This window comes from Felis catus, chromosome F2, assembly GCF_018350175.1.
Source record: "Felis catus isolate Fca126 chromosome F2, F.catus_Fca126_mat1.0, whole genome shotgun sequence".
NCBI classification, from domain to species: domain Eukaryota; kingdom Metazoa; phylum Chordata; class Mammalia; order Carnivora; family Felidae; genus Felis; species Felis catus.
Genome location: NC_058385.1, coordinates 64,532,972 through 64,560,224, shown reverse-complemented (window position 1 = coordinate 64,560,224; position 27,253 = coordinate 64,532,972). Strand labels below are relative to the sequence as shown.

Here is a 27,253-nt window from a genome sequence, read left to right as displayed (position 1 = left end):
AGGGATAATGTGGTGCCAGCAATGTTCTATTTTTATCTGAAGCATCACTGGCTGTTACACAAGTCTGTTCATTTTGTAAAAGCTTATTGAGTTGTAGCTCGAGATCTGGTCAGTTCACCAAATGTAGGTTACACATCCATAAAAAGTGTACTAAGAAATCCACATCCTTCTTGATGCCTCTAATTAAGGTTCACGAGTTCCATACAACCAATTCTGTGACTTCAGAATAAACTTATAAATATGACTGGAATTCACCCATCTACACAAAACATTTCCATACCCACAAAACCACCTTTTAAAAAATACATATATTTTATTGTTGGCAATTCTGCTTTCTCTGAGCAATGATTTGTGGGAAGCATCATGTACAGAATTAGGAAGCAAGAAGCCAAGAGCTCCGAAAACAGTCAACATAATAGTAGCAAATATATATGGATTACTTACTACACAATAAGCAATGTGCTAAGGACATATTTTATTTAATCCTCACAATAAACATCTGAAATAAGTACTGTCAGTATCCCCATTTTACAAAGAAACTGAGATCCAGAGATGTTAAGTATCTTGTCTAGGTCCATATAACTGACAAGTGGCTAGAATTAATGAGGATTTAAACCCAAATAAGTTAATAAACACTAACCTCTGACCTCCTCCTTGGGAGGCAAAGAGATGGAGGATGTGGGAGATACAGCCTCTCTTCCCTCTCTCCCAGGGAAGAACTTCACAGTTAGGGGATAGGTAGCAAATGGCATAGACATTTCATTTCCAGAGCTCCATTTTGACAGAAGCACACAACCCCTGACGGGAGGGCGTCCTCCACGTGGGAGGCACCTCTGCATGTTGCAATGAAGAAAGAACACACAGGCTTTGGTGCCTGAGAGATCTCACAGCTCTCCCTCCGGTATGCCCTTGAACAAACCTGTTTCTTTATCTATAAAATGAAGATGAACAATCTTTTTCATAAAGCTATCGAGTAAATTCAAATGTCGGATGCATTAACTACTGCAATTTGGGAAGGTTTTCTCTTCTTCTGGTTGGTGTTTTTTTGCTGTTTTGTTGTTTATTTTGCTTGCTTTGCCACAGTGGAGCACAGCCTCTGTTGTCTCACATACTCCCCTTTCCCTTCTAATCGTCCAACAGTCCTGGGACACACCTCAGAGAGGTGACTGACTTAGAAGTTCAAACAGTTTTGAAGTTAAGCATCCTCACACCCAATCTATGGTATGAACTGCCCTAAATTCCTTCTTGTGTGACTTAGTCTAGACAATTTGGAGGAACATTCAAGTGTCTTTATTTCTCTCCTTTTAAACTTAGAACCAATGCTCAGATGCTAAATTTCTGCTTCTTTTGTTCTAGATCTTACCCTGACACTTTTTGCAATTGAGAACCAAATGACTATAGTTAGCACTTTACACAGCACCTTCTTTGTGCCATGTCTCCATTTTCAATACTCTTTGTCCAAAACCTTGTTGCTCTTTGCCTTCTTTTTTTGTGTAATTTGCTGCCCTCATGCACCCAGTTCCTACAACCATACCCTCAAAGTCATCTGTGGTTGTCTTCTCCCCTTCAACCCATAAAATCATTGCTTCAAGACAGATTGTGAGTTCAGCCCTCCACCTCAAAGCTTCCCTATGACCAGAAGTTTGGGACATCTGGATCTTTTCATCCTTTAATTGTGTGTTCATCACATCTTCCCAACCGGCCCCTCTGCTTCCACCTCACCTCTCTCCATGTTGACAGATTGCTTGCCTGCATCCTTATATACTCCAAACTCCTGAGATGGCAAATAAGGCCTACCCTCTCTATACTTCTCTCTCCAAGTGCGTCTGGCACTCCTGTCTTATGATACTCCACATTTCTGCCATCCTGACATTACCCACCATCCGTTTCATGACCCTTTGTGCAAGCTGCTCAATGGTCCTCCTCCCAACCCCACCCCATCTGGTAATCCAGCAATCTCTTACACATCCTTCAAAATGCTGCTGAATGTAACTTCCTCTGCAAAAGCTCTTCTTCCCCATTTCCGGCAACCTAATTGGCTCATTTCTACTGTGAGTTCCAATAGTACTTACTATGTTGATGTGTGATATCTATTTTTGAATTCCTGCCATTCCTCAGTGCTAAGCGCTGGGATATACAGCTGTTGGGGTTAGAAAAGATGTCAGAAAGGAAAGTATATGTAGGATGAATGAATGAATGAATGAATGGTTTCACAAATCCGAGCAAAACATCCAACTTGAAAAGATAACATAGAACATAAAAATGTAAAGGCTGCACAGGAGAATGAGAACCTGATTTATAGAAAGAGCACCTGATTAAGAATCCATACACCTGGGATCTTATTCCATCAATGCACTCACTAGCCACATGGCTAGAAAGGTGTAATTTTACCCTCAAGACTCTTAGATTGGATGATGTCTGACATCCTTTCCAACTCTAAGATACCAAAAAGGCTTGAAAAAGAACAAGAAGCTGACAATGACCTAAGTCTTTCTCCGCACTGGTAAGAGTTCATTCACACACTAATGAAGGTCTGTCATACACAAATCCCTTTCCTGAGGCCAGGAGGAGACAGCCACAGCATTTCTAAGCAGAAGTTTTAGGGACATAAGAAAAAGGAATATTGGCTCAGAAGCAAAATAAAAAGGACACTCTCTGGATATGAGACAAACCACATGAAGTAATAGGAAATGCCTTTTTTCACGAGAAGATTCAAGCCAACCCCCCCCCAAAACAAAACAACGAACAAACAAACAAACAAACCTGTACAAATTAAAAGTCCATTCCAATGCAAAGCAGTTTATTTAGGGGAAGGCAAATAGTGCAAAGGTCTTGCTGAGCTAGACCCAGAAGCTCCACATGCAGAATAGACAGGAATTTTAACTTTGCATGTGTGGTTTTGCTATTGCCAATTACTGATATTTGTAATTAGCCTTGGTTGTCCTTTCTGGCCTGTGTTAGAACATTTTTTTGGTTTTAAGAACAGGAATCCTCTAGTTCATGTTTTAGGATGAGGGAGGGGTGACACTGAAAGAATGTGTACAAGGAAGGCTGATAAGGGCAATATCTGTGCTATCAGCTTTTGGGAGAGCAAGAGATAGTGAAAGTCAAGTTTCATGGGAAGCCCCAAACAACTAGCAACTTAGCAATATCTCTAGTAGTCAAGTAAACTGCCTGTATCTTTGGCAGCCCAAGTTTGTTAACCTATACCCTATTGTCCTCTGTCAGCATGACTCAGTTATCTCCTCTGCCCCTTTTTCCGCATGACTTTCAACTTCTGCAAATTCATATGTTGTCTCCTTAGGTCTCTTGATGTTTTCCAGAGGGAGGATCTGAACACTCTAATGTTGACGTGTTCTCTGGATGTCAGAGCACTTACACAATACCAATAAGTAAGTTGCTCACACTTACTGTGGATTTCCCACACTTAAGTCTCCCTCAGCTTTGGGCAAAGTAGAATGGTCAAATGAATCAACACTGATACTTACAAAATAAACCCCTTCAAAGGATACTGTGGGTGAGCAGGCACTCTTAAGACTTGGCCTCTTTAGGACATAACCACAAGGCCCACTTGGATAGCAAGGGACAGCTTTCCTCACTTTAAATTGGAAGAAGCAATTTAAACAGCAACTCTAGACATCACTGAATGTATCTTCGGTGTTCAGCAGTCCCCCGAATGACCCAGTGACTTATGCCAACAGAAGGCCACTTTTCAATGTATTTTCTGCATCAGTCGGCGGTATTGGTTAAATTTCCGTATCAGTTGGCTAAGTTGTCCTATAATGACAATGTTCCCCAAAATGTTAGTGGCTTACGGAGGGTGATTTCTTTCTCATGTGTACCCCTTATGGGTTGGCTCTGGTTCTGTTCCATGTCATCTTTTCTCTAGGAACCACGCTGACAAGGCAGCCTCTATCTGGACTGTACATTCCCATTTATCCAACACAGTCCTAGCCATGCCTGTTGTCCCAGAGAAATTATTAATAGCCTATCTTTTCACTTTCAGGAGTGTACCCCTTTATTTTGAAATATTCCTGTTTTGGACAATAAATTACATGCCATTTTTATTATCTGCATTATGGATGATATCCTGGCAAAGGAAAAAAAAAGAGAAGCGGCAAAAACACACACTGGTTCTTAAACGTTTCTGCTCGGAAATGACTCAAGTCACTTCTGCCCACATTTCATTGGCTAAAGCAAGTCACATGTCTGCTCCTGAGTTCAGCACAGTGAGAACGTATAATTGACCCTGAGGAGGGCAGCAAATACTTTAAATAAAATACATCCTGCCACAGTGAAGAATGGAAAGCATAACGACAAAATGAAATGATATAAACAGCTTGCCCAAGGGGCGCCTGGGTGGCGCAGTCGGTTAAGCATCCGACTTCAGCCAGGTCACGATCTCACGGTCCGTGAGTTCGAGCCCTGCATCAGGCTCTGGGCTGATGGCTCAGAGCCTGGAGCCTGTTTCCAATTCTGTGTCTCCCTCTCTCTCTGCCCCTCCCCCGTTCATGCTCTGTCTCTCTCTGTCCCAAAAATAAATAAACGTTGAAAAAAAAATTTAAACAGCTTGCCCAAGGCATGTGTGCGGAAGTGGCGAAAGGGTAGAGTTAGAGTCACTGCAGCTCAGGGCTTCTACAATTTTATCCGTTTTCTGCGCTTGTCCAATCCCCTTATCATGCAAGATGAAAAAAAACTGGAGCCTAGAGAGGGAGATAACTCGCCCAAGTTCCCAGAAGTCTGTAGGCCAGTGTATGATCTGCTAGTGTGGGAATTTAGGAGTATGATGGAAAGAAAAAAAATTTGGTGATAACATAAACCACAAATGTCTAAATCTAAAGCAATCCCAAGCCACTCAACCTGCATAGAATTGACAGAGGTCAAATTGGTGTGGCACAAAACACAGAAATGAGAGAGCTCCCAATAACATGAGAAACTTTGAAAGAACTCAAAAATAATGCAACTCCTCTTTCATGAGGGATAATTTCAGAGAATGTTCTTACCTTATATTGAGACATTTATGACACATGAGTCTCACCTCCTTCTTGTCATTAGGGGACCTGCTTCCCTTCTTCAGCTTCAGGGCCCAGATTCATGAAGATCGGTAGTTCTCAACCTTGGCTAAAACCCCCCTGCCACATCTCCACCTCTCCCCAAATACTCTGATTCAGTTGTTGGGAGAAGAGGTGCTGATAATTAGTACTATTCAAAAGCCTGCATGTTATTCAACTTTATATCCAGGGCTGAGAATCACTAATGTAGGAATTTTTTCAATATTCCATGGACCAGGGTGATGGATTTTTGGTTTAGCAAACCACTTTGGTAAGGCGATTCATGTGTACTTTGTTATGAACTGAACATTTATCTTCTCCCAAAATCCATATATTGAACCCCTAACTCCCAATGTGATGGTATTTGCAGGTTGGGACTTTGGACAGTAATTAGGGTTAAATGAAGTCATTGGGGTGGCTCAGTCAGTTAAGCAGCCGACTTCAGCTCAGGTCACGATCTCGTGGTCCATGGGTTCGAGCCCTGCGTCGGGCTCTGTGCTGACCGCTCACAGCCTGGAGCCTGTTTCAGATTCTGTGTCTCCCTCTCTCTCTGCCCCTCCCCCATTCATGCTCTGTCTCTCTCTGTCTCAAAAATAAATAAACGTTAAAAAAAAATTAAAAAAAAAAAGAAAAGACAACAGAGACCTTGCTTTCTCTCTATGTCCATATTCACACAAAGAAGAGGTCAGGTGAGCACAGAGCAAGATGGTGACAGCCTACCAGCCAGAAGAAGAAGCCTCAGAATTAAACTATCTTGCTGGCACCTTGACCTTGGATTTCCAGACTCCAGAACTGTGAGAAATAAATGGCTGTCGTTTAAGGCCACTCTATGTATTTTGCTATAGTAGCCCAAGCTGGCTGCTATCTATCATTTGTCTCCCAAACTCCCCACCTCTATTTCTCACTGCCAGAACTACGTGTGCGCGCGCGCACACACACACACACACACACACACACACGCACACATTTGGTTTGTGTGTTTTATTTGTTTGCCTGGAATGCATTTAAAAAAATTTTTAAGTTTATTTATTTCTTTTGTGAGAGGGGGAGACAGAGAGTGAGTGGGGAAAGGGCAGAGAGAGAGGGAGAGAGAATTCTAAGTAGGCTCCACACTGTCAGCGCAGAGCCCAATGTGGGGCTCAAACTCACAAAACACAAGTTTCACATGACCTGAGCCGAAACCAAGAGTTGGATGCTTAACCAACTGAGACACCCAGGTGCCCCCCTGGAATGCATTTTGAAATACAAGGTAACCTAGATCATCCAAACCACTTTATAAGATATGCTATTTGTTCCACAAGAGTCTTTGGTATTTTTAGTTGAAGATTCAATGTCTCTCTAATGAGTATAAGGCTAGAGACTAGAAAACCTTTGGTATACAGCTGGTTCTGCTGTTTAACTGGCCATTGGATATTGGCTTGGTTATCTCTCTGGATATCACTTTCCATCATAAAGGAGAGAATCAAAACAGATGCTTTTTATAAGGTCTTTCTTCTGGGGCAGGAGTCACACAACACCCATAAGCCAGAAGTTATGACCCTCTTTATAAAATATATTAAGCTTTCCAAAAAGGCAAGGCCCAGAACTCTCTTCTCCCCAACCCCAAATTGGTTCATTGGTCCCGGGCAGGTGAGGCGATTGTATTGATCTTTTAAAAAATCTCTCCAGGAGATTCCAATGAGCAGGCAGAATTGGAAACTATGAGCTATTTACACATGTTTACCAATGAAAATATAGACTCAGGTGAAGTCATTTGCTCAAGATCACTTAGCTTTCCAGTGGCAAAGCCAGAAGACAAACTGGTTGTCCAGCTGCAAAACTCCTTCCACTGTATGTGGTAGAAGAGCTCCTGGCACATTATCGGCTGCCTGATGCTATTACCAGAGCTTTGGTTGCTCCTATTTGAAAGTGTGTTTGGCTGACCAATCAGCCACACTCACCTGTCAGCTGCTGCAGGGGTCACGGGCGGAAACTTTGGCTTCATTGTGGAGCTGGGGTTGGGATATTTTTCCATCTGTGTCCAGTAAGATGCACTGGTCTTCCATATCTGAGGTTGAAAGGATAAGATGCACAGAGACTAATTGTGAATTATAAATAGGAATGTTTACAGATCTTTCTGGCTTGCGTTTTCAGATAGAACTATTTTCTGGTGCACTACATTGGCATTTTGATTAACGTTACGTTCTTGGCTTGTTCTTTAGTTGCAGCAACACACAGATTTCTGTCTACATGTACTATTAACTGCCATCTGAGCTTCCCATGCAATGCAGCTGATAATTACATATTCTGGAAACCGAGTGTCACAATCAATTAACTTGACAGGCTCCACTGATTCAGATAGAAATGGAGGCTGTACAAATCTGTTTTGGAGTGTCTCAGTATAAATAGAGAAGTGATTAAGTGAAAGGACTACAATAAATAATACTGGCTCAAACCCAGGTACGTAAGGAGTGAGTAGAAAGATTTTGAGCATTGGGACCATTGAGACCACTTACTAGTTGAATGGCCTCACACAAGTTACTTAGACCTACTTTTATTTTTAATCGTATATTTACCTAAAAGGTGCTTTTAAAAATGTGTGCACCTCTTAAATAATGAATATCTTTATGTTTAACAGACCAGCTTAAGAAATAGAACTGACCAGGACTCAAAGCTCCTGGAACTTAGTAGTTCTCATACCCCCTTTTTCCCCAGAGGTAACTCTGAACCTCTCCTAATCAACCCCTCTCTGTCTTCTATAGTTTCCCCACCTGTATATGTATCCTTAAATATATTCAAATTCTGCTTACTTGTTCTGTGCCTTACAACCTGTGCCTTACTCCAGTTGTTCCACATTTGTGTCTAGGATTAATGCACACTAGGGATGTGGCTAGAGATCATTTCTTTTTTTTTTTTCAATATATGAAATTTATTGTCAAATTGGTTTCCATACAACACCCAGTGCTCATCCCAAAAGGTGTCCTCCTCAATACCCATCACCCACCCTCAACTCCCTCCCACCCCCCATCAACCCTCAGTTTGTTCTCAGTTTTTAAGAGTCTCTTATGCTTTGGCTCTCTCCCACTCTAACCTCTTTTTTTTTCCTTCCCCTCCCCCATGGGTTTCTGTTAAGTTTCTCAGGATCCACATAAGAGTGAAAACATATGGTATCTGTCTTTCTCTGTATGGCTTATTTCACTTAGCATCACACTCTCCAGTTCCATCCACGTTGCTACAAAAGGCCATATTTCTTTCTTTAGAGATCATTTCTTTTCACTATTATATAGCACTCAACTAACTGAATATAGAACAATGTATGCAACCATTCTACTGGTGATGGCCATTTCAGATCCTTAGTGTTATAAACAATAATAAAAGAAGCATTTCTGTACAATTTCTCCCAGTGTAGCATTGTTTTTTCTAGAGCAGAAGTTGACAAACTATAGACCAAGGGCCAAATCCAGTTTGTTACTCGTTTTTGCAAATAAAGTTTTATTGGAAAATACTCACAACCACTCGTTTACGTGTTGCTTATGGCTGCTTTCCCACTACTACACACAAGATCCCATTTGCTCTCCTGAATGGCTCCTCCTTTCCTCAGTCCTCAACACAAAAACCCTACACCCCTCCATTCAAAAAAGTCTAGTTTTCTCTTTTTTTCTTTTTTAAAAAGTCTCTGTAGTCCCTTAAAGAACAAGCCTAAATTACTAGCAACTGCTTTTAAAAAATAACTTCCTTCTCTTCAAAGCAAGAGTATTAAATTTCAAACACTCCAAAAGGTAAAAGGAAATTATTGTGTTCATCCCGGGGTAGTAGTTTAGGCATGACCAAAGGGATAAGAGTAAAGAATGCTGTTTGGAAATAAAAACATTGTTGTTTTTACAGATTTCTGCATCCTATTTCCTATACTTCATGCTTGTTCTTACTTAGAGGCAATCATTCCTCGAAATAATCCCATTCCCTCTCACTGGAGCAATTTGGTCTAGAAGCCACCAAAGGAGATCAGATAAGTGGGCTAGTCTGACCAGATGTGTGGCTACTACAAGAAGAATGCCAAGAATCTCACATCCTGTGAGATTTAGGAAGGGAATTTGCTACCTCCTATCTTTACAAAAGATTCCAATGCCATGCCTCAGAGCATCACTGGGCAGTCCCAGAGGTAGCTTCATCTTGAAGCCTGTTATTTGCTTCTGGAAGAACTATGTTGCTTCCCAGTAAGTAGTAAGTGTGGTTTGTGGAAAACCCTTAGAACTTAATGCCAGAGAGACTAGACCTTGGGAAATCTTCTATCCCTTGATACCCAGACTTCTCAGATAGGTTCAATGTCTCTTTCCTGCTGGGATATGTTTTAATTAAGCCACTTAGTTACTCATTTCCATCATTTTTTCAACACATACGTTAAAATACGTAGAAATTAGGTGAAAGACATAGTGCTGGTACAGGTAAAGATGAATCTGAAATAGTCCCTGTCCTTAAAAACAGCATCACCTACAATATGAAAATTCAGGGCCACCTGTTTGAAAATTCTTAAGATTTTTCAAAATGATGACAGGTGATAGCATAGCATTCAACCAACTATAAAGCCCTTCTAAATATGGGCACCATGCAACTCATTCCCATGAAGCAGCCCTCATAATCTATTCCGTGAGACAGATACACAAAAGTAGCTACATTATAAAGCAAGAAAGAATGACAGTAATGTTAAATGTCTACACACATAAGGTGTTATAGTCATGTATTTCTAAAGGAGAATCAGGGTAGGCAACCCACAGTAGGGGGTATTTAAACTGGACCTTTAAAAAGTGAAGAAATTTTTATAGGTAGAGAGTGTGGCCAAACACATTCTTGGCTGGGAAACATTAAAAGAAAAATTTTGTGATGTGAGAATGTTTGCTTTGACAGAGTAAGTACAAAGGCCACAAGAGTTAAAATGGAGAGTGCTGTGTAGGTGATGTGGTAATGGTGAATATGGGAAGGCCACTTGAGGTCAAGTACTAGGGTGTCCTGGGACCCCGAATTCTTTAAATTTGGACTTTATCTTGAACTTTACATGCTGAAACTTCCAAGATTTTTAAGTAGGAGAATGATATGATCAGTTCTAGACTTCCAGAAAGAAAAATTAACTCCAGTTGTAATACAGCAAATAGATCAGAGAAGAAAGGGACCAGAGGTGGAAAACTATCAGGAAATAGTAACATCCAGGGCAAGACGATGATGCTCTGTGATATAGATGAGAAGGAGACAGATGGTCACACTGCAGGGGCCCTTCCTTCCTTGAAAAAGAAAAGGAGGGGGACTTCGAGGGAAGATGGCAGAGTATGAGGATCCTAACCTCACCTCGTCGTCCATGGATACAACTAGATACACACACATCAGTGTATATAACCCAAAAATGACCCAAAGCCTGGCAGAACAGGCTCTTCACAGCTAAATGTAGAGAAGTGGCCACACTGAAGAGGGTACAAAGAGCGCAGAGACATGGTAAGGAGAGAAACAGACCCATGGGACTATCCTCAGAATGGAGGGACACTATGGGCTCAGAGAGAGGAGAGGACCAGACAGACCCCACACCAAGGACCCGAGGCATGGGGGACCCACATGGGGAAGATGAATCCCTGTCACATTTGGCTTTGAAAACCAGAGAGTCCTAACAATCATTGGAACTTAACAGCTGGAACTTTAAAAATCAGCAGCTCAGCTCTGGGAGAAACAGAAGGAGGGAGTACCCACCCTTAAAGAGACAGCACAACAAATACCCTGCTGAGATACAGCAAAGAAGCAGCAGTTTAAAAAGTGTCTGGGGTATATAGGAAGGAGATTTCTTTGCTAATCTCAGAGCATGTGCTGGAGGAGCAGAGATCCTTGGGAGACTTCTCCAAGAACAAAAGAGCTGGCAGGTGCTATTTCCCTTCCCAATCCCCCAGCCTAGATACACAGACATTTGTAGCAAACAGCATAGCTTACTAACCATCTGCCCTACCCCCACACTCTTCTGTGGACATAACCCCTCCATCCCAGCTTGGTCTCGGCAGGGGTATTCCTGGGTGGCAACAGGTCCACTCCCAGGGCAAACCAGCATGGACCTTGCTGGCACTGCACACCCCACCCCTGCATTCTCCTGAAAACCTGACCCCTCTAATACACCCTTGACTGGAGCCCATCCAGAGAAGTGCCACAAGCCCGGCAGCATGCAAGCAGCCCCAACGGGGACCAGCACTACTCCAAGGTGACTGTTGTCCAAGCAAAGGGAAAAAAATAGCCACACACCAGTCCAAGTGTGGCACTAGCAGTGGGATGGGGGCAGACATCAGATCTGACTACAGGCTGTGACCACCAGTGAAAGCTTGTCAGGGAATAACACAGGTAAAGTGCCTGCAGTTTGGTGCTACTGCATCTCTGGCAAACGCCTGGTCTCACTCAACTCAAGCCCAAAGCAGGTGCAGACTAGCCCACTAACAACACAGGGTCCAAACCCTTCCCACAACAGGCAAAGAAAAACTCTGCAGACAACTGGACTTAAGGCAAATGTGGTTCAGCCACAACAGTAGGGCTCACACAACACACATAAGAGACACCCCTGAAGCTCCAGGTTCTGGCAAACAGGGGCATTGCACTGCAGGGCACTACAGGACCTCTTCTTCATATAGCCACTACTTTCAAGAAGAGGAGATGTAGCTGACTTTCCTAACACATGGAAACAGATGCAAATAAATGATGAGACAGAGGAACATGTCCCAAATGAAAGAACAGAAAAAAGATCACAGCAAGAGAGCTAAACGAGGCAGGACAGTAATATGCCTATTGGAGAATATAAAGTAATGGTCATAAAGATATTTACTGGACTTAAGAAAAGAGTGAAAGACCTCAGTGAAACCCTCAACAAAGAGACAGAAAACATAAAAAAAAGAACCAATCAGAGAGAAGAACTCAATTACTGAAATTAAAAATAGACTTAATGGAGTAAATAGTAGACTAGAGGAAGCAGAATAATTGATCAGTGACCTGGGGGGCAGAGTAATGGAAAGAAATCAAGCTTAACAGGAGAGAGAGAAAAAATAATAATAAATGAAAACAGACTTAGGGAAACCAACAACACCATCAAGCATAACAGCACTCACCTCATAGTGATCCCGGAAGGGGAAAAAGAGAAACAAGGGGGAAGGAAATTTATTTGAAGCAATCACAGTTGACAACTTCCCAAATCTGGGAACAAAAGAGAAATCCAGATCCAGGAGGCACAGAGTCTCTAAAAAATCAACCCAACAAGGTCCACACCAACTTACATAGTAATTAACACGTAAAAAAAGTAGTGATAAAGAGAGAATTTTTAAAGTCACCACAGAAAAGAAAACAGCTGCATCCAAAGGGAACCCCATAAGGCTATCAGCTTAGTTTTCAGCAGAAACTTTGTAGGCCAGAAGGCAGTGGCATGGCATATTCAAAGTTCTGGAAGAAAATAAACCTGAAGCCAAGAACACTCTATCTAGCAAGACTGCCATTCAGAACAGAAGGCAAGAAATGTTCTTGCCTACAATGTCCTACAAGAAATGTTCAAAGGGACTCTTTGAATGGAAAGGAAAGACCATAGGTAGGAGTAAGAAATGTAGGATGCACAAAAGCAGTAAAATTAAGTGTATCTATAAAAATCAGTCAAGGGATTCACAAAATCAAAGGATGTAAAGTATGACACCATATACCTAAAACATGGACAAGAAAGGAGTAAAGAATGAATTCAAACTTAAACAACCATCAACTTAATACAGATTGTTAGATGCATAAAATGTTATATATAAACCTAATGGTAACCAAAAATCAAATACTGGTAATATATATGCAAAAAAATAAAGAGAAAGGAATCCAAGTATATCAGTAAATAAAGCCAGCAAATTGTGAGAGAAGAGAGCAAGAGAAGAAAGGAACAGAGAAGAACTACAAAAATAACCATAAAACAAGTAAGAAAATGGCAATAAGTACATACCTATCAATAATTACTTCAAATGTAAATGTAATAAAAAATATATGGTGATGGGATGGAAAAAAAGCAAGACCCATCTATATGCTGCCTACTAGAGATTCCTTACAGATCTAAATCGCAGATTAAAAGTGAAGGGATGGAAAAGAATTTACCACGCAAATGGAAGTGAAAAGACAGACAGACTTTAAAACAAAAATTGTAACAAGAGACAAAGAAGGACACTATATAATCATGAAGGGAATAATCCAACAAGAAGATATAACAATTGTAAATATTTATGCACTCAACATGAAAGCACCCAAATACAGAAAGCAGCCAATAGCAAACACAAAGGAAGTAACAGATAGTAATACGATAACAGTAGGGGACTTTAACACCCCACTTACATCAATGGATACATCATCCAAACAGAAAATCAACAAAGAAACAGTGGCTTTGAATGACACATTGGACCAGATGGATCTAACAGATATATTCAGAACATTCCATCTGAAAACAGTAGAATACACATTTCTTTCAAGTGTACGTGGAACATTTTCAAGATTAGGTCACATATTGGGACATAAAACAAGCCTCAACAAATTTAAAAAGACTGAATTCATACCATGCATCTTTTCCTACTCTAACTTTGTGAAACTAGAAATCAACCGTAAGAAAAAATCTGGAAAGGAACACAAATACATGGAGGTTAAATAACATGCTACCAAACAATGAATGAGTCAACAAAGAAATAAAAAAAATAGGAAATAAAAAAAATACATGGAGGCAAATGAAAGTGAAAACACAACAGTTCAAAATCTTTGAGATGCAGCAAAAACTACTGTAAGAGGAAAGCTTATAGCAATACAGGTCTAATTCGAGAAGCAAGAAAAATCTCAAGTAAACAACATAAACTTATACTTAAAGGAGCTAGAAAAAGAAGAACAAACAAAACCCCAAACCAGCAGAAGGAAGGAAATAATAAAGATAAGAACAGAAATAAATGAAGTAGAAACCTAAAAGGCAATAGAACAGATCAATGAAGCCAGGGCCTCATTATTTTAAAAGATGAACAAAACTGATAAATTTTGAGAGAGAGAGAGAGAGAGAGAGAACTCAAATAAACAAAATCATAAGTGAAAGAGGAGAAATAATAACTGACACCACAGAAATACAAAGGATTATAAGAGAAAATTATGAAAAATTATATGCCAATAAATTGGACAACCTAGAAGAAATGGATAAAATCCTAGAAACATATAACCTCCCAAAACTGAATCAGGAAGAAATACAATTACCAGCAATGAAATTGAATCAGTAATAAAAAAAAACTCTCAACAGACAAAAGTCCAGGACCAGACAGCTTCAGAAGTGAATTCTACCAAACACTTCAAGAAGAGTTAATACCTTCTTCTCAAACTATTCAAAAAAAATTGAAGGGAAGGAATGCTTCCGCTTTCTTTCTATGAGGCCAGCATTACCCTGATACCAAAACCAGATAAAGACAGTAGGAAAAAAGACAACTACAGCTCAATATCTCTGGGGAACATAAATGCAAAAATTCTTAACAAAATATTAGCAAACCAAATCTAAAAATACATTTAAAAAATCATTCACCGCAATCAAGTGGGATTTATTCCTAAGATGCAAGAGTGGCTCAATATTTGCAAATCAGGGGCACCTGGGTGGCCCAGTCAGTTAAGCATCCGACTCCTGGTTTCGGCTCAGGTCATGATGTCATGATCTCATGATTCATGAGTTTGGGCCTTGCATCAGGCTCTGCACTGACAGTACAGAGCCTGCTTGGTATTCTCTCTCTCCTCCTCTCTCTCTGCCCTTCCCCTGCTCATGCTTTCTCTCTCTCTCCCTCTTTCTCTCTCAAAATAAATAAAGTTTTTTTTAATTAAAAAAATATTTTCAATGTGATACATCATATCAACAAGAGAAAAGATAAAAACCATATGATCATTTCAATAGATGAAAAAAAAAGGCATCTGAAAAAGTACAACACTGATTCATGATAAAAACCCTCAACAAAGTAGGTTTAGAGGGAACATAATTCAACATAATAAAGGCCATATATGAAAAGCCCACAGCTAGCATCACACTCAATGGGGAAAAACTGATAGCTTTTCCCCTAAGATGAGGAACAAGATAAGGGTGTCTCCTCTCATCACTTTTATTCAACATAGTACTAGAAGTCCTAACCACAGCAATCAGACAAGAAAAATAAATATAAAAGGCATCAAATTAGTAAGGAAGAAGTAAAATTTTAACTATTTACAGATGACATAATACTATATGTATAGAAAACCCTAAAGATGCCACCAAGAAACTACTAGAACAGATTAATGCATTCAGTAAGGTCACAGGATATAAAATCAATATACAGAAACCCATTGCATTTCTATACACTAATAATGAAGTAGCAGAAAGAGAAATTAAGAAAACAATCCCACTTATAATTGTACCAAAAATAATAAAATACCTAAGAATACATTTAACCAAGGAGACAAAAGACTTGTACTCTAAAAACTATAAAATATTGAAGACATTGAAGATGACACAAACAAATGGAAAGACATATGCTCATGGACATCCCATACTACTGGGGCAATGTACAGATTCAACGCAATCCCTATCAAAATACTAATGGCAATTTTCACAAAACTATAATAAATAATCTTAAAATCTGTATTGAACTACAAAAGATCCCAAATCGCCAAAGCAATCTTGAAAAAGAAGAACAAAACTGAAGGTATCACAATCCCAGATATTAAGATATACTACAAAGCTGTAATACTCAAAACAGTATGATACTGTCACAAAAACAGACACATAGATCAATGAAACAGAGTGGAGAGCTCAGAAATAAACCCATGATTATATGGTCAATTATCTTTGACAAAGGAAGCAATAATATGCAATTGGAAAAAGGCAGTCTCTTCAACAAATGGTGTTGAGAAAACTGGACAGCTACATGCAAAAGAATAAAACTGGACCACATTCTTTCACTGTACACAAAAATAAACTAAGAATGGATTAAGGACCTAAATGTGAGACCTGAAACCATAAAAATCATAGAAGAAAGTACCGGCAATAATTTCTCTGACATCAGCCATAGCAACATTTTTATAGACATGTCTCCTGAGGCAAGGGAAACAAAGCAAAAATAGATTATTGGGACTATATCAAAATAAAAGGCTTCTTCTGCACAGCAAAGGAAACCATCAGCAAAACTAAAATACAACCTACTAAATGGGAAAAGATATTTGCAAATGACATATCCAATAAAGGGTTAGTATCCAAAATACATAAAGAACTTATGTAGCTCAACACCAAAAAGCCCAACTAATCCAATTACAAAAAGAGGAGAAAGACATGAACAGACATTTCCCCAAAGACATACAGTCAACAGACACATGAAAAGATGCTCAACATCACTCATCATCAGGAAAATGCAAATCAAAATCGCAATGAGATATCACCTCACACCTGTCAGAATGGCTAAAATCAAAAACATGAGAAACAACAAGTGTTGATGGGGAAACAGAGAAAAAGGAACCCCCGTGTACCACTGGTGCATCCACTGTGGAAAACAGTATGGAGGTGATCAAAAAGTTAAAAATAGAATTGCCATAGGATCCAGTAATTCCACTACTGGGTATTACCCAAAGAATATGAAAATATTAATTCAAAAAGATATATTCACCTCTATGTTTATAACAGCATTATTTACAATAGCCAAATTATGAAAGTAACCCAAGTGTCCATCAATAAATGAATGGATAAAGAAGATGTGGTCTACATATTATGGAATGGAATATTACTCAGCCACAAAGAATGAAATCTTGCCATCTGCAACAACAAGGTTGGATCTAGAGGTTATCATGCAAAGTGAAATAAGCCAGTTCAGTGAAAGATAAATGCCATATGATTTCATTCATATGTGGAATTAAAGAAAAAAAACAAATGAACAAAGAAAAAAGAGACTAACCACAGAGCCTTAACTATAGAGAACAAAGTGATGGTTACCACAGGGGAGGTACGTTGGGGGATGAGTGAAATAGGTGAATGGGATTAAGAATACATTTATTGTAATAAGTCCTGAGTAATGGATAGGATATTGAATCAATATATTGTACATCTGAAGCTAATATAACACTGTACATTAACTATACTATATATAGAATAGGAAAGAAAACCAAAGAAAAGAAAACCAAAGAAAACCCAAGAAAAGCAAAAGAGAACTGTTGGGAATTTATGCACTTTTTTTCTTAAACTGCTGAGGTACGATTGACATGTAAAGAGCTGTGCATATTTAATGCATTTGACTTGATGCGTTTGGGGATAAGTATACACCCATAAGACCATCACTATTATCAAGACTATACACATATCCATCACCTCCCAAAATCTCCTCCTGCCTCTCCTTAGCACTTTTATTTTGTGTGTATGCATGTGGTAAGTACACTTAACATAACATTTACCCTCTTAGGAAATTTTAAGTATACAATACAGTTATTGTTAGCTATAGGCGCTATACTGTATAGTAGATCTCCAGGATTTACTTATCTTGCATAACTGAAACTTAATACCCTTTGACCATCACTTCCCCCATCACCCCACCCACCAGCCCCTGGCAACCACCATTCAACTCTGCTTCTATGAGGTTGACTATTTTAGATTCCACATCTAAGTGACGGGTAGATGAGTTATAAATATTCATACAGCACTCACTCTTGGAGCATTCAATGCCAAGCTTAGTAAGATTGTTTTTGCACCTTGCCAAGCAATGAACAAGCACAGACCCCCAGTAACACACTCTAGGCAGGGGAGCTGTCAGCAAGGTACACTCGCAGATGTCATCGTAGGAAATGGAAGGACCTACCCTGAGCTCCCCATGTCACTGTATGTTTGTTCCAGTCAAACTGCTGGGCTGTTAAGGTGTAGGTGGGTCTGAAAATGTAATCCTTGCCAAGAGCTGAGCAAGCTCACCCAGAAACTTGCCCAGCTCTTGGCAAGAATTTTCAGGTAAACTTACCCAGAAAATCTTTTTAAGTATTTTCCATAAAATACTCAGGAAAGCATCCATTTTTAAACTGACAGATGGGTAGGAACCAGAAAATTATTTTTTAACAAAATTCCCATATAGCATATGTTTAAATACCCAAAGGATCACTTTGGGAGACATTTCACAAAGTGTAATGTTTTTGACACAAAAATAGAGGACAAACATTGAAAGATTGGTTTGTGGCCATAATTCAAATCAAGATGAACTGCAGTGTATTAGAGTTTTGCAAATAACTAATGATCTGATTTGAGACAAGTAATTTAGCTTCTCTTGTCTTTCATCTTGAAAATGAACTATTTGCTTTGCAAACTTCCAAGATTATTATATAGGGCAGAAGATGAACAGGTACACAACTATCATTGAGGAGCCTCAAAGCACTCTAGAAATCTAAGATCTTATTAGCAGTTCCTACAAACCTCAGTGGTCTGGAATTTTTGAATCCAAAGTTTTAACTTACTTCTTTTTAGGAAATACACTTCCAAGAAAACATGGAATAGAAACCACTTAAGATGTTGTGTGTGTGTTGGTGGTGGTGGTGGTGTTTTTGGACACGTGTATAACAAATATTCACATCAGAAGAGACTGCATAACATAAGAAGTAAATAGGAAGATCTGCCAGAACCTTCAGTATGTAACTGAGAAAATATAGTCCATGTATGTTGTCTTCTGAGCATATGGGAAATGTTAAAATAAGTGAACCCAACAAATACTTGTAAATCACATTTGTTTCTCACACCTCCTCACCCCCCAACAAAAAACACTCATAAATCATCCATTTTCTATATAAGCACAGTTGTTACCTCCTACTTGGCTGCTTTTGACTGTGTAAATCGGCCATGTTAAGCCCAACTGTTCCTGGCATAAAGAATTCAGCTGGCTCTTGCTCCAAAATGTCTTAGGTTCACTAAGTTTATATATCCCCATCTCCCACTAGAAAGAAAAGGCCTTGAGGGCAGGGACTGACTCTCGGTTGTATCCTTAGCTCCAGTCCAGTGCCTGACACACAGCTGGTGCTCAAACAATGGTGAAGGAATGAACAAGGAGTGATGAGTTCCTGCTGCAGCAGCGTGCACTGCCAGGTGTTCTCCACATGACTATCAAATTTGCAAGAGTAGACTTTTCCTCTGCTGTGGGTATTTTTCCAAAGACAAGGCTAAGACATTCTTTTGTGCGTTTTGATAACACAACTCCACTTAATGTGGTATTTGTACAATTTCAATCTTTACATGGCTGTGACGATTATTAAATGGGTTTACCACCAGTAAAGAGTGTAGCAATTACATGATATGTCCTCAGTAAGCTAAAAAGTACATTATTTGTGAGGCACCCGGGCGGCTCAGTTAAGTATCCCACTCTTGGTTTGGGCTCAGGTCATGATCTCATGGTTCATGAGATCAAGCCCTGCATTGGGCTCTGCACTGACAGCATGGTGCCTACTTGGGATTCTCTCTCTCCCTCTCTCTCTGCCTCACATGTGCGCGCACTCTCTCTCTCTCTCGCTCAAAATAAATACATTTTTTAAAAAGTCAATTATTTGTTTATTTATGAGAAGAATAATAGTGACTCTGAAGCCAGATCACCTAGAATCATATTCCAATTCTGCTACTATTGCTACGCGATCTCAGGCATGTAACTCACCTCTCAGTGCCTCATTGTATTAGCTCTATGATGGGGAAATAATACTGCTTCACTTCATATCACTGCTGTGAGACTCACATGAGACCCTGTGTTTGAAGGTAATGCAAGAAGATGGCATATGTATATGGTGTTGGGAACACAGGGAGTACTCAATAAATACTAGAAAAATAAAGGAAACCCAAGAAACATTTGTTAATCACCTGCTACATACAAGAAAGTCAGCCAGTTGCTCTGATGGAGAAGAAACAAGACCCAATCCCAACCCTCATGGAGTTGAGATTCTAGGCAGAAAAGATCTCAATCTGGGGAATAACTGAAAACAGGGATAGTTAGAAACTCCCTCTACTGTTCTCCCAGAGCTTTGGACCAGAACATAATTGGGAAAAAAGGGATTTTTACAGGAGCCACGTAAGTGGAATGTTACATGCCTCCAAACACGTCAGCTCTTGCATGTAAGTTGGATATAAATAATAATAGCAATAATAACAATAACCACCTGACTGTACTGAAAATTGCATGTTTGATCCTGTTTAATCCTTACAAGAAAATTTCAAAATAAGTATGGTTACCCTCATTTTACAGATTGAAGTTCAGAGAAGACAAATAATTGCCCGAGGTCACCCATTGATCCCACAGCTGCACGAACCATGCCTCCATACTTTCCCCAGCCTTTTCCCAGAACTTGCCAGCTATATCAATAAGCTTGCAGGGTATCCTCTGTCATGGTGAACACATCCTAAACAGAGGGCTGGCCCACTGGCTGCGGTTGTCGTAGCTGTGCTTTTGCTTTCCGCTGTATTAGGGGTGGGACGGTTCAGGGCGTTGCCTCCATCTCACTGCCAACCATAGTATCCTCCTCTGCAGCTCTCCTCACTTTCCCAGGGACCCACCTTTCAGCCTCCATCGGGCTCTGTCACAAATGCTCAGACCTTAGCTTTGCAAACTGGTGCACTAGGTTCTCCCACTTACCCCCTGCACTCCCACCTTGTCTGCCAGCTCTGAAGCCAGCAGAGCAGCGGACACCTGCATGTCTTTCTCTAACCTCAGTTCTTCTTCCCACTTTCTAACTGCAAACTCTGGCCCTGGTGTCCCGCTGAACTGCCCACAGTAGATAGAGGGCAGCCCACCGTGCAGCCACGGTTTCCATTTGCTGAGCACACTCTGTGCAGTTCCTCCAGCAAGCCCACTGGACCAGCCACATTTACCCATATGTAGTTGAGTACCATACCTGGTCCACAATCACCTAAAATATGGGGCACCTCTCCTCACAGAGAGATTGTCAAAGAACCCAGGATTTCCTGCAGATCCTTCTCCCCCAAGACCCATTTCTCTGTCTCCTGACTGGCTCCTCATTATTGGTTTGCAGCTTTAGCAACTTCCCAGGGAAATGTGAAACTGTCCCCCCACTGTCAACATGGAGGACAAGCGGAGACTGAAGAAAGACCACCCCAGATTGGTAGGTGGCAGTGTTAATAAGCAAGAGGACTTACATGTGATGCTTATCTTTGGTAGCCACAAGATAAGTAGGTCTCCACACCCACATGCCAGTATCCTAGAAGTTTATATGGAGACCTTAAAGGGATTCAGTCACATATACCAACCAAAGAGTCTCAACTCTCCCAGGCTGTGTTCTTGAAATGGCTCAGCTCATGGGAATGGTGGGTGGATTGTACATTTCAAGGACTGGAGAGGGTGAAGAGCCTCTGACTGCCCCAGGGCCAGCTCGTGGGTCAAATGGCTATATCCTCTCTATGGCTTCCTTCGACGTCAAGCATAACTGCTCTAACAAACCCAAAATTGTGCAATGGCACAGACACAACAGAAGTTTATTTCTTGCTATGCAACAATGTGGGGTTGGTGAACAGAAGGGAGAGATCCGGGTGGATGCTCTGTCAACACGGATATTCTAATAAAATAGGGAGGAGCAAGAGGACGGAGGACAGGACATGGGAGGCTTAGTGGGCCAGGCCTGGAAGCGGTGTGTCCCACATCTGCTAAGTGCCCATAATCTAGAATTCAGTCAGATGGCCTCCCTTAACTCCAGGGAGAGATGGCAAATGTAGACCCCGCGGGGCAGCTACTCTAGATAAAAACATAAGTGCCAAATCCACAATTCCTACCCGGGTCTACAGGCCACCAAAGTCCATGCTTCTAAACTGGTAATTGTAAGAGGTATCTACAGGCCCAGGATTTCCCCTAAGTGACTGTACATGTTTCAAATCCTTCAAAACAACTCTATGAAGTGAGTTGTGTTATCTGACACACACACACACACACACACACACACACACACACACACACACAAAGCAAGCATGATCCAGAATCAAACAGTTCTTTCATGACAACTGGGTGATAGAGCATGTGCTTAATGAGAGCCTGTACCACCTCAGTCTGACCTGGACAACTTCCCAGTGCCCGTCCAGCTCCATGGGCAACCCCTTAAAGCCAGGTTCTGAGATCACCTCAAAGCATATCTTCTCCCAGTTACCCCAGGAACAGAATTGAGCTGTGTCCCTCAGGATGCCACCAAAGGCCCCAAGACCTTCTGTGGGCTGTTATTTTGGCCTGTGTGAGGCCATCACTGGATTATCCCACTTTCCAGATAATCCTTGCTGTGGCTTCTCCAGGAATTCCACAATAAAACACTGAAAGAAGACAGTTTTGGCTTTTGACACAAAGATCTAATGTACTTACAGCTTTTGGAACACAACATTTCTCCCAAAAACTTTACCATAAAATGGTGACATTTGTCAAGACTAAAAAGCTATAATTCTATTCACGGTCTTCTTTGAAGTTGAAAACTAAAATGGCATTTACTGGACATAGATTTAGAAACGTCTATTTTCAAAGTAACCACAGGCCAATTTTTACAGTGGAGTCTTGTATCAGAGGAAATTTTATAGTGGTTCTCCTTCTGAAGGAATTTCACAGCATTATGCTTATGAGCTCAGGCTTTGGAACCAGTTGCGTTTATTTAAATCCCAGCTCTGTCACTTACCCAGCTGTGTGCCCCAGTATTTCCCAATCTGTAAAATGGGGACAAACCCAGTGCCTGTTTTTTTTTAACACACAGTGTTTTATTAGTTTAGTTGAATCTAGTGATTCAACACTGCCACACATCATCTGGTGCTTATCACAGCCAGTGCCTACTTTACAGTGTTTCTCTGAAGACTGAAGGGCTCAATGTGTCAGACGTGATCACTCAGCATGATGCTTGATCCATGGTGAGCAGTCACCAGATTGTTTAAGGTGATATGGCATTTTATTCTCTTCAATTTAGAACCCTCAGGGCGATCAAACAGAAATCTCCCCCTTCTAACACCCCAAGCCCCCCATTCAATACAGTATTAATGATCAACCTGTGGGTGGAGTCTGACTCTCATCCTGTATCAGAGGGTACCCCATGCCTCCAGAATATGCATTCCCTCAACTAGATGTACATGGCATACCCAGGACATGATTAACATGATGCTCCATAACTGAAAGGGTGAAAAGGGCTTTATAGTAGAGTTATTAAAAGCCCAGCTTTAGGGCCAGATAGACACATATTAAGAGTCTCACATTCTGTGTGGCCTTTTCTACTCCGGGCATTCATATTTTTTTAAATTTTTTAAATTTCATTTTTTGAGAGAGAAAGAGAGCATGAATGGGGGACGGGGCAGAGATAGAGAATCTTAAAGCAGGCTCCATGCTCAGTGCAGACAGTGATGCGGGGCTCAATCCCAAGTCCCATGACCCTGGGATCATGACGTGAGCTGAAATCAAGAGTTGGAGTGTCAACCAACTGAGCCACCAGGCACCCCCAGCTTTCATATTCTTAAATGGGCTTTATAATAATCATCTTCATAGGCTTACTGTGAAGATTAAGTCTGATGTCACAGACACTGTGCTAAACACTTGCTAAGCACACAGTATCTTCAATGAAGACATAAATCTGTCAAGGCTTCCAATGGATTCTCACTTTTTCTTTAAAGAAAAACATGGTCAGTATAACTGTAAAATGGTGTGGTCACTATGGAAGTTCCTTAAAAAATTAAATATAGGAATACTGTGTGATCCAGCAATTCCATTTCTAGGTATATAGCCCCCAAAATGAAAACATATGTCCACACAAAAACATGTACACCAATGTTTGTAACAGCTTGAGTCGTAATATCCAAAACGTGAAAACAACCCAAACATCCATCGCCTGATGAATGGATAAACGCAATAAGCAGTAAAAATGAATGAAGTACCAATACATTCTCCCAACAGAGACCTCAGAAACATTACGCTAAGTGAAAGAAACCAGACACAAAGACCACATGTTGTATGACTGTGTTTGAAAGAAATATCTAGAATAGGCAGGTCTGTATTGACTGGCAGTAGATTCATGGTTAACCTAGGGCTAGTAGGGAAGAGATGAGATATGGGTTGGTATGGGGTTTTGTTGGGTGATGAAAATATTGTAAAAGTGATGATAACTGCATAAGTCAGTAAAAACACTAAACACCATTGATTCGTACACTTAAGACAGGTGAATTCTATATTATGTAGATTATATCTGAATAAAGCAATTTACAAAGAATACATGTGATGGTGACAATATCTACTCTACGTTCTTAGCTGGAATGTCCAACATTGCCTTGTGTGTTATAAATATTTCAAATGTAGCTATCAAATGAAGAGTAAAATAGGGAAGCCTAACTTGTCCTCTGAAATGTTCTGCCGTTGCCAGAATCTTCACTCTCTTCCTAACCAGAAACCAGGTTGAATCAAGCTCCAAAACAAACCTACAGAAGCTGGAAGTGGGCAAGTGGGTTCCTGCAGCAAGGTATTGGTGCATAGCCAGACCCCAAGCTCCATGGTTCTTCAGTCTAAAAGATCGTAATTTCTTACCTGTAAATACATCCTCTTTCATATGCAAACAGTTTGAAGATCAACTATGTTTTAACAAGGCCACCAGACTAAAAGAGTTTACTGAGTTGGTCAAACCGTTATTCGAATGAAATTTTCCTCTACATTTATGGGTTGTTTCAGGAAAGTAACCTAATTTATTCATTCAATTAACATTTATAGATCAGCTACTCTGTGCCAAGAACTACTCCAGATAGTTGTTAGATATGCTCAAATCATCTATTTGGGCATCATTAAACAAAATGATTTCATTTTCTCAAGATGCCCCATGTATTCTTATGGAGGCCACATAGGAATATAAATTTAGTAAGTTAAGGTTTAGTCAGCCATCCAGAAAATGTAAAAAGGGTACTTTAATCTCCTAAGATTTTAAAGCAAAGTATGGCGACACATCACTGTCCACTGAGAAACCATTTCTTGTAACCCTGGTCCTATGCCTTCTGCACAGATTAAAGTAGTATTGATCTCAAAAGAATGCTGAAAAGCATTATTTCCAGTGAATAACCTGATTCTCTGAACACGGACTGCAACCACAGCTTCCAACACAACACAAAGGGAGAAGCGGTGCAGGAGACAGCGGGATCCACTAAGGCACCAAGCTTGAGTCGTCCAGCCTCCTCTGTGCACCAAGCTTTACCTTGGCTGTTCCCTTTGGCCTTCAACTGGCTTCAATTACCTCTAGATTTAGCTTCAGCAAACAACAAAGTATTGAAAACTCAATTTTCCATTCTTCAAAGTGCATTACTAGAAAAAGTGAAACGCAAGGCAACAAAGAACACTGAATCATTAGGATCTTGCCCCTTGCTGCGGTGAAACCGCACAGCCTGGCCCACTTCCAAGGCTAGAATTAATGAATGAGCAAGATTCTCAGGGAAAGCCTTTAACTACAGCCTGCTTCACCCACAGAGCCTGCCCCGTTATTGCTCTTGGCAGGTCTGCCTGTGTTTCTAACGGATCACCTTCCCTCAGGAACATGCACAGAGAGAAAGGTACAGCTTATGAATTCATGTTTCCATTTCTTGTCTTTAGAAACAGACTTAAGGAGATTTAATTACACTCAAGCAGAAAAGTCTTGAGTCTTAAGACGAAGAATTCGTGTTCCTCCTTTGCTTTTTCTCAGCTGTGGCGAATTGTGTGCTCGCTTGTGGCCATGGTCCTGAGCTACAGTATCTTTTTTTTTTTTAACATTTATTTATTTTTGAGAGATAGGGAGAGAGCATGAGTGGGGGAGGAACACAGAGAGAGGGAGACACAGAATCTGAAGCAGGCTCCAGGCTCTGAGCTGTCAGCACACAGTCTGATGCAGCTTCCACGAACCCTGAGATCATGACCTGAGCCGAAGTTGGATGCTTAACTGACTGAGCCACTTAGGCGCCACCTGGGCTACAGTATCTTAACAGCAAATCTTCCCTAAGGTCAACCGTGTGGGCCCCTCGGAGCATCAGCACCCTAGATCTCTCTACTTACCTCTGCCCTTCTTTAAGACGGGACTGTTCTTGAGTCAGGGACAAGGGCCATGCTGACTACGTCCTAGAGGCTGGGACTTTATTAGACAAGCCAAAAGAACGGTTTTTTTTGGCTTTTATCCCGAGTCCTCTCCTGGCTGCTTCTTTCTGCTGGGCTCCCCTAACGCTGGAGCCAGAAACAAACCTGATGTGACTTTGGGACATTTGCTGTGTGTAGACCCCCCCCCCCCAACAGTCACGTCTCTGTTTTTCTATGAATGTCACTCCAAGTCCCTTTTGGGAAATTCCCTCTGCACTCTCCAGACACAGCCTGACAGCTGTCAGTGGATCACCCTACGCATCTCTAACCAACAGGGCAAGCACGTGACATAAGCTGGGGTCACAAAAGTTCCTCCTCCAAATTCAAGTCTTCAATGATAAAAAATGATAAAATGATGCAATGTATCACATACATCACAATGACAAAAAAAGAAAAAGAAAAAAAGAAAAAAGAAAAAACCAAACCAAAACTGAACACAGAACTTTCTCTCAGGGAAAGGAGTGTTGAGGGGAACATGTTTAATCAGTTCCTGCCCTTCCCCTCCCATTGCCCCCAACTCACACAGCTGCTGCTCACCCTCTGCTCTTCGGGCTCCCTTCTGTTCCGTGAGCAACACCATATCCTTCCAATAAATTCCCTCTTTGCACAAGTTAACCAGAGTCCGTTTCTGTTACTTGAAAGCAAGCAGCTGCATAATAGGTTGAATTTTTCTCAGTTTAATAAAGCCAAGTCAAGGATATAACTAAGAACCCGGTCTCTAAAGATGATCTATGCTTCCAGTACTTTTGGGAAATCTTTAAAAATGTACTTTATATTTGCGCAGCACTTTATAGCCTTTAAAGCACTCTCCTTTCCTCTCTCTGTCCCCCCCCCCCACACACATATATATTACCTGAGTACATGTTCACTTATATATACATACACGAAAAGAGAGACAAACAGGGAAAGAAAGAACTAAGAAACACAGACTCATTCTCAGTTGAGCCTAAAACCCAAACAACTCTGTGACATAAGAAACCATCGCTTATAGTAATTATAACTGAGGGGCACCTGAGTGGCTCAGTTGATTAAGTATCAGACTCTTGATCTCGGCTCAGGTCATGATCTCACAGTTCGTGGGACTGAGCCCCGCGTCGGGCTCTGTGCTGACAGTGA

General features: G+C 40.8%; 1 protein-coding gene across 7 annotated transcripts in view; it reads right to left on the bottom strand.

The window, feature by feature from the left end:
* LOC111558559 overlaps nt 1-27,253 on the bottom strand; it is a 471,686-nt gene that overhangs the window by 374,552 nt on the left and 69,881 nt on the right. For all 7 annotated transcript variants that reach the window (XM_045049535.1, XM_045049536.1, XR_006592166.1 and 4 more), the window contains exon 3: nt 6,992-7,098. In XM_045049535.1, the coding sequence (XP_044905470.1) occupies nt 6,992-7,098 (107 nt within the window). The remainder of the gene's footprint in view (nt 1-6,991; nt 7,099-27,253) is intronic.